The 8,629-nt window shown below is 47.4% G+C and overlaps 1 protein-coding gene across 6 annotated transcripts in view; it reads right to left on the bottom strand.

Moving 5' to 3' along the window:
- Positions 1-8,629, bottom strand: part of P4HA2 (prolyl 4-hydroxylase subunit alpha 2) — a 34,645-nt gene that overhangs the window by 15,550 nt on the left and 10,466 nt on the right. For all 6 annotated transcript variants that reach the window (XM_012808753.2, XM_012808747.2, XM_012808757.2 and 3 more), the window contains 4 exons: positions 8,379-8,530; positions 5,194-5,331; positions 1,441-1,680; positions 29-222 (listed from right to left, as the gene is read on the bottom strand). In XM_012808753.2, the coding sequence (XP_012664207.1) occupies positions 29-222; positions 1,441-1,680; positions 5,194-5,331; positions 8,379-8,530 (724 nt within the window). The remainder of the gene's footprint in view (positions 1-28; positions 223-1,440; positions 1,681-5,193; positions 5,332-8,378; positions 8,531-8,629) is intronic.

Genomic DNA, 8,629 nt, shown 5'->3' with positions numbered 1-8,629 from the left:
AGTGTCCTGACCCTGTCTCATGTCTCACCAATTTGACACCCTCCCCACGGCAGAGGCTCTCATACACCTCCCTCTCAGGCAGGTAGTCCACCGGCCTCTCATAGATGCCTTCCTGGGTTGCCAGCTCAGCTTCTGTCTTATTTGATAACATTTTTTCTCTTTCTTCCTCCAACAAGTGCTCAAAGTACCGCAGATTTCCTCCAGCTCGTTCATGGCTCGGATCTAGAAAAAGCAAAGAACAAGAAGGAAAAGGAAACCACAAACATCTGTTAGGGCATTTAAGGAAATTATTCCATAAGCAGTCTCTCTCCCAGCAGCTCACTTGCATGCTGCACTCTGCCTTTCACAGCTCCTCACCAGAGTGTGCTGGTCACAGCCAAAAAGCCAAAAGAGGCTCTCCTCACCTTGGCCACAGATGAGAAAGGAGCATCACCAGAGGGGGACACTTAGCCAGCCATCGAAGGGCTTCCTTCTCAGGCCTCCCTAGTGGTCTCAAGGGCCCAGGGAATCAGTCCAGACTGCTTCCTCCTCATAACTTGGCCAGGTGTCCTTTACAGCCCTTCCCCAGAGTGCATCCATTACAGCTGGTCACAGCTCAAAGGCAAGCTGAAACACCAGCAAAAAGAACAGCCGCATGACACTACCACAGCTCTGTCTTGTGGATCTCACAATACCCAAAGAAATGCATATGGCAAGGATTTCTGTGTCATTCCTCTGATAAGGAAGCTGAGGCCCAGAGATGTTAAGAGACTTAGGTTAATGTTACATAAAACAAGAAACCAGTGTTCTGACTCCCTGTCCAAAGCTCTTGCTAACTCAATGGACAGAATCTACAAAGCTCTCTTTTCACATTAGACATTTATAAGCTAGCTGGCATCACACTTAGGGACCCATGAAAAGCAGCAGCATAAGAAAGTCTTCTCTGGTCTGTGAAATTCCAGATGATGTTCCCAGGTATCAGTAACAAAGAAGTGTAACAGATGAGCTTTATAGGCACAGTGCTTTTGGCCTTCTGCAGTCCAACATCACAGACATGAAAAGCACCAATACCATGACAACTCCTACAGTTAGACCTCAGCTCGGTCATTGTCACTGCAGCAACCCCTAAGTATAACTTGCCTCTCGAGCTGCTCCTGATGCACTGAAGGCTCCTCCCTGCACAGTACAGATGTGCCAGAGCACTGGGTCCTTGCTTTAAAAAGGGAGCACATAGGGCCATGGATGCCATAGGCCTGAGAGTATCCACTAGTGACTGGGCAAAGACTAAGGCCAGGAATGAAGTGAGTAAGGAGCTAGCTGGCAGCTGGACTAGACCTGAAGTCAGAAAGGCACTAGCCAAACGACTGGGAAAACTGACTCAATCCCAGAAGAGAGGTCAGGCAGTGACCAGCAGAGTACAGCTCCTCTGCTAGCTGCCTAGCCCCACCAGAATCCCCTTACCGAGGGAGAGAAGGCGGCGGGTGAGCTCCAGGGCACGGTGCAGATCACCCAACTGGAAGACAGCGTAGCTGAGGTAGTCCAGCACCTGGGACTTGGTCGTGGTGGCCTCCTCCCCAGCATCAAGCTGCTTGAGCACCTGCTCCATCCATAGCACCGTGTGATAATAGTCCCCTTCGTTGTAGGCCGAGCGGCCCATCCCAAAGCAGTCATCTGCATTCAGCACTGCCTGGTACTTAGTGCCTACAGCAGGAGAGGAAAAGAATCTTTGGGTTAGAGAGGGAAATTCCCACTTCAAGGAAAAGCCTGGGCTACCTGAACAGGGCATTATCCAAGGAGAGCCCCACAGGGCTTTAGACAACACACCCTAAAGGGCCATTGCCACAGTGAGCACAGACAGATCAACCCTGCGCTGGGATGGGGTTCACAGCCAATCTCCCAGCCTCAGACTCTCCTTCTCATATGTGGGAAGTGGCCTCACTATGGGGAAACCCAGGAAGCCCACCAAGAAGTAGTGTTGAGGGGTACTGCCTGTGGCTCAAAGGAGTAGGGCACTGGCCCCATATACCGGAGATGAAGAGTTCAAGCCCAGCCCTGGCCAAAAACTGTAAAAAAAAAAAAAAAAGTAGTGTTGAGGAAGAGTATGAAGGCGATGTCTGTCTGGTGGGCAGCTACACACAAGTCTGCAGGGGTATCCCAATTATTTGAGGCCTGTTTTGCTTATGTGTGGTCAGAAATCACAAAAATTGTACACAGACTTTTTTTTTAATTTCTTATAGCATAACTATGTACATTAATGCAATCATGGGGTACAGTGTGCTGTTTTAATATACATTTTGAAATACTCTCATCAAACTGCTTAACATAACCTTCGTGTCATTTTCTTAGTTATTGAGTCAAGACATTCATACTCTGCTTTTAGAAAGATTTACTTGTACCCTTGTAAGATTAACTATAGAGGTGACCCCACCAATCACCCTCCCTCCCCCCATCTACCCCCTCACCTCCCCTCTCCCACCCCCTTCCCATATTCTAAGGCTATAATTAGGTTATGACATTCCTATAAAAGCTATGAATTAGTTTCAAAATAGGGCTGTGTACATTGGATACTTTTTCTTCCATTCTTGAGATACTTTGCTAAGAAGAACATTTTCTAATTCCATCTATATAAACATGAAGGAGGTAAAGTCTCCATCTTTCTTTAGGGCTGCATAGTATTCCATGGTGTACATATACCACAATTTATTGATCCATTCGTGGGTTGATGGGCATTTAGGCTTCTTCCATGACCTAGCAATTATGAATTGGGCTTCAATAAACATTCTGATACAAATATCTTTGTTGTAATTCGATTTTTGGTCTTCTAAATATATACCTAATAAAGGAATTGTAGGATCAAATGACAGGTCTATTTTTAGTTCTCTCAGTGTTCTCCAGATGTCTTTCCAAAAGGAACGAATTAATTTGCATTCCCACCAGCAGTGTAGCAGATATTTTTTTTAATCAGCTTTCATTAGTGTTTATGTTTTTGATATGTGGTTAACACTACTCTTCTTCTTCTAATGTGCCACGGGGCGGGGGAGGGGGGAAGGTTGGACACCATAGGATAGAAAAATTAGCTGAATATATGTAAACATGATCTATGTGTTTGTGACTTAATAAAAAAAAGAAAAAAGAAAAATTAGCTGAATATAAAAAAACACAGTTTAGGTGACAGCTAAGCCATGGATGAAGATAATCACAAGGAGACTGAGGACATAAGGGAGAAGGTGACTAAGGCTAGAGCTACAGCGAGCACCTTCCCAAAAAGGACAGAGAGTGAGAAACATTGAGAAAGAAACAAAAAACAGAAGAACAGAGAGCGTGGGAGCAATTCAGCAGGCCTTGGGATGACGGGTCACAGGTGGAGTGCTGGAAAGTAGCCATGAAGATAGTTTCAAGCCAATAACAAGTGGCAGATATAGGGCGATGGAGGATTATAGGTGGACTCAGATGGGTAGGACCATTGTATATTTCTCAGAGAATTGTGAGAAAGTAGATCCCGTGGAGAGCAAGGAGGGGCTGTGACTCTATCTAGAAAACAAGAGTCTCCCCACAACACCACTAACAGCAATCTGGGCATGGCTGACATCAAAGAACTGCCTCAGGGTGGGCTCTTTCTGCCTCATATTCAAAACGGGCCTCTTTCAGGAATGACATAGGTTGGCTGCTTCAGAGACCAAGGTCTGCTCACCCTAGTGGCTCAGGAACCAACAATGTCAGATAGAAAGTAGGGAAGAATAAACACAAGATGGAGTTCGTAGGCAGGCCAGGGATTAAGAGGTTTCTGGGGCCCTTTTGCTCCTCCACAGACCTCCTGCAGCTCTGTAGGCCCAAGAACCTGCACTGACAGAGGCAGCAAACCACAGCTGACGGAAGGGGGCTCTGGAGCCACACAAAGCTGGGTCTGTGTGGGCCTCACCATGGCACCACCAGCTGTGTGACTATAGGCATGTTACCTAGCCTCTGCAAATCTTAGCCCCTACCTCTAAATAGAGATAATACCCTCAGTTTTAGAGAACTGCACCAAGAACTCAATGAGATGACATACAAAGAAGTTTCCTATGATCCTCAAGATGCTAATGACCAGAAGCTATTATCAATACACTTCCCACATGCCAAAAAGTTAAGAATGACTCCAAGGCACTCAGCATCCTCTCCAGAAGCCAACCTGAATGTCTGCTCCTGGGAGAGTGACGGCTGAGTGCTGAAGGGCACTGAGACATGGAGCGCGCAGCAGCTGACGTGGGTAAAGGTGTTCCTGCAGAGGGGGTGGGATGAACAAAGGAGCTGAGTGATGGAGAAGCTGAGTATAAGGTATTAGGAGGCCAGGGAAATGGGGTCGTGCAGGACTTTAAAGACCACACACAGGAAGTGTTTGGGTTTAGCTCTGAAAGTTAAGTTCTGGGAGCAGGAACTCATGTGAACAGATGTGTGCTGAAGACCACAAGGAAGATGGTCTTAAGGAGTGAGCTGGAGGTTCAAGGCAAGTCCATTATTTCAATAATCCAATTGAGAAAGAAGTGATTGTGAGGCTGGAGTGACAGAGAGAAGACATGAGAGACGTACCATCTACAGGCCTGAAGATTTTGGTGGGGAATCAGTGAACAGGGGGGAAAAAGACCAGACACTGTGAGTTGGGGAGTGTGTGGGAAGCTGAGAAGTAGAGGGAGCATAGATTACTCTATCCAGCAGTCCAACCAGAAGGGGAGAAGACATGGATCCACAGTAGAGACTCACAAGAGCCTTGAGTCCTAAGGGAGGTATGTCTGTACAATGAACAAGTACAGAGCCTGTGTGTGAGCAGACAGGGAGAGCCCAGAGAGATGGACAGAGACTGTAACCAAGGGGATGAAGGACATGGTACAGAGAATCACGTAGCCTTGGACAAAAGGACACTGGAGGGTAGGAGATGGAAGTGGGTCTGGATGCAGAGCTGTGTGGCACTCTGGGGGCAGAGGTGGTGGGGGTCCTAAGCAACAGCCTCAGCTTTCCCTGACTCGCAAGAGGACAGGGCCTTGGCTAGTACCGCTAACTAGCAGAGGGAGGTGGCTGTCATGGGAATGGGAGACTGGCACCAACTGGGGACCCATGACAGGATCAACACCAGGGATGACAGTGCACCTGAGGGTGGAGATCACAAGTTGGTGGTGGCTCCAACCTGCCTATTCATGGAAGAGATACATGCTGGAGGCAAAGAATGAAGTGGAGAGTTACCTGGAAGCTCCCCTCTGGAAATTGTGTCTGGGTCCAGCCTGTATGTGTCCTGAAGTCTCATCAGGGCTTTGGCAGCCCCCATCTCGTCCTCATCAGTAGGAAAGAACTGCCGCTGCACTGAGAGGTTGGCGATGAAACCTTCCAAATAAGAATGAGAACAGGAGTGAGCCCTGATCCAGGGCAGAATTCTATCTGGGACCAAAAGGCAGCCATTAGGAAGGCCTCTGGCTAGTGGCACATCCCTGACCCTTCCCTCAAAGGTGGTTTTCCCTTCCACCAGAAAGTCCTCTCTGATGGCTCTAGTCCATGGAGACACTCTTCCTATTCCTCACTGTACCTACTGCCTGTGCTGCTCATTTGAAACTGAACAGAGACAGCTCCTACATTGGTTAACATTTGGGAGTCTAGAAGTCTTGGCTCCATAACACTCAGTCAGACCTGGTAGAGACAAAAGGAAAGGAGGATGGAGAGATAACTCAGAGGGGCAATGATGAACTCAGGGAGGACTTATCAACCACCCAGTGGAAAATGAATCCCATGGAAAACTCTGATCCAGGATTATTGAGTTTGCAAGTAAACCCAGACTTCCAGCCCACATCTCAGGGTGAGAAGCCCAAGGACAAAGGCAATCAGTTCATGGAGCCCAGCCAGCCTCATTATTGACTACAGTCCAGGAGGGTGATGGTGACAGTACTGGAAGTGTTTGGAACTGTCCTTGATCCTCAGATTACCAGCTAAGGGGCCATCTGGCCAGGCCAGGTGCCAAGGTAGGACTATACCAGCCTAGCATGGTCCCCTGAGAGACCACAGGAGACTTTGTTCTGCTCAGTAGGGCACTCCCACCATTCAGACCTGCAATGAGTTTAGGGCATGAGCTTCCCAATTGTGGTGCTCAAGACCACAGTCTAGAGTCTGGGGGAGCCCCCAACCACAGGAGTATTTCTCTGGGACTGCAAGTCCTGGCAGTAAAGTAAGATATGCACCTTCTACAATCCCAGGACTTCAGGTGGACACCACCCCACGCTGACTCAGGGTCTTTGATTCTGCCTGTGAGCTGAGAGGGGAACTTCAAGGTCATTCCTTCCCCAGCCTCTTCCCAAGAGCAGCAGTACCCATTACCACCACTTCTCAGCAATTCAGGCCCAAACATCCACTGTTAGCCATTCCTGGGGACCCAGGGAACCAAGAAGTCACAACTCTGTCTTCCTCACAGCTGCATGATCAGGGACTCTAATGAGTTTAGAATCTAGGAAAAAGAAAACATGCCTCCAGAAAAAGCCACACTGTCAGCATGCCCCATTCATTTTAGGGGCAAGAACTGAAAATCAGAGATGAAAACAACCTATTGCTCTCGGGGCCTGTCCTATCTCTTTCCAGGTAATTATAAGGTTTTCCAAAGGCTTCAGATTTGATTTGGGGTTAGGGTGTGTAAGGGAGAACAATATTGAAGAGCAGGCACATGGGCAGGCTTAGACTACTGCAGCACAGCCCAGTCTAAGCTACAGGCCGAGGCTGGGAAGCAGGGATCTGGGAAAGGGAGCCATGGTTACTGGAGGCAGTGAACTCACTGGGCACAGCTCCAGCCTGACTGAGCTTACCAATCCCTCCCCGGAGGCCACTCTACCCCCAAGCTCAATTCAGTCTGGCCACATGGACTAAAATGTCTCAGCCAGAGAGACAGCTAGTCTGAAGTTAATCAGCACTTGCAACTTGGCGGGGGGAAAGGCAGTGAGGAGCCAGGGGCATGCCTGTAGTCCCAGCCTCTCAGGAGGGCAAGGCAGGAGGAATGCTTGAGCTCAGGAGTTCAAGGCTGTGGTGCACTATGACTGCACCTCTGAATAGCCTTTGCACTCTAGCCTAGGTAACAGAGCAAGACCCTGTCTCTTTAAAAAAGAAGGGTGGTCAGTAAGTCCAGGGGACTGAGATCAAGACTCTAGGCCCACTCTACCAGCAAATCTTGTTGAGAGAAAAGCAGTAGAGCACAGGAAAGTACCAACACAGTAAAAGCACCAAACACAGTTAAAAGCTTTAGAAAAGTTCATATTCTGAGTGGTGCCTGTGACTCAAGGAGTAGGGTGCCAGCCCCATATACCGGGGGTGGAAGGTTCAAACCTGGCCCTGGCCAAAACGAAAAAAAAAAAGTTCATATTCTGATCCGTAAATCTCACTTCTAGGAATTTGTCTTTAAAAAAAAATCAGAGGCATGCACAAATACGCAAAAAAATGCTGATAATTTAGAAATAATCCCATGTCCAATGACTTGACAAGTTTGACACATTACTGTCCAATCATTAAAATCAAGTTGCAGAAGGACACTGTGGAGAAGCTGGGAAATTGAGGAAAGGAGCTTATGCTTATGTCACAGATCTACCAACAGACATGATGTACTTGTAAAAGATATGAAAGGAATGAATTTAGATGAGGCCTATGCTCATCTAGGCCATTTGGGGCCAGTTTGTCTTGGTCTCACCATCCAGCCCACTTGATTCATTTTTTATTAATTGATTTTCTCCCTTTGAAGCAAATGAGTTTGCATCCCCAGGTATACAGGTATGGTTCCATTTTTTTAAAATGTATATGCATATGCAGAAAAACTGTACTTATAGTATATATCACTGGGCAATTGAAATAAGAATTAATAATTTTCTTATGTGAATTTTTTTGTTTTCTAACTTTGCATAAAAACATTATTTCTACAGTATAATTAGATAGCTGGGAGCAGTTGCTCATACTTGTAATCCTGGCACTTTGGGAGGAGGCCAAGGCAGGAGGATCACTTGAGCTCAGGAGCCTGAGATCAGCTTGAACAAAAGCAAGAACCCATCTCTACTAAAAAATAGGAAAATTAGCCTAGCACAGTGCCACCTGTAGTCTTAGTTACTTGGGAGGCTGAGGCAGAAGAATCACTTGAGCCTAGAAGTTTGAAGTTGCAGTGACCTATGATGATACCACTACACTCTAACCCAGGCATCAGAGTGAGACCTGTCTCAAAAAACAAACAAAAAATAAACAACAAGGGTAGCCAATTGCCAGCTTCCCACAGAGAAGGGACAGAACCTAAGACGTCTTTTTACACAAGGAACTTTCCCACCCACACCCAGACCCAAGACAGGCTTAGATACAACACCAAGGCATAAACACACAAACATAGTGCCTCACTCAAGCATCTGTTCACTGTCCCTTACCTGCAGCTGAGTCCTGCAGGACAAGGTCTTCCAGTGCAGGCCAGTCCGTATTGAGCCGCTTCACCAGTTTGTAGGCATTCACAGGGTGAGCCAGGTAGCCCTCAGGGTCAGCAGCCGACTTGCTGGTCAGGGCGTCCATCTTGTTGGCCCAGCTATGGAACCAGAGGACAAGGAAGACTAACATGGCCGCCCACACAGGTCTTGACCTGTGTTAATTTCTCTAGTGAGATCCAGCACCCTTTCCATCAAGA

This window comes from Otolemur garnettii, unplaced genomic scaffold, assembly GCF_000181295.1.
Source record: "Otolemur garnettii isolate 467f Iridium unplaced genomic scaffold, OtoGar3 scaffold00003, whole genome shotgun sequence".
In the NCBI taxonomy this organism is placed as follows: domain Eukaryota; kingdom Metazoa; phylum Chordata; class Mammalia; order Primates; family Galagidae; genus Otolemur; species Otolemur garnettii.
The sequence above is the reverse complement of the archived record's forward strand: the minus strand, read 5'-3'. Positions and strand labels throughout refer to the sequence as shown.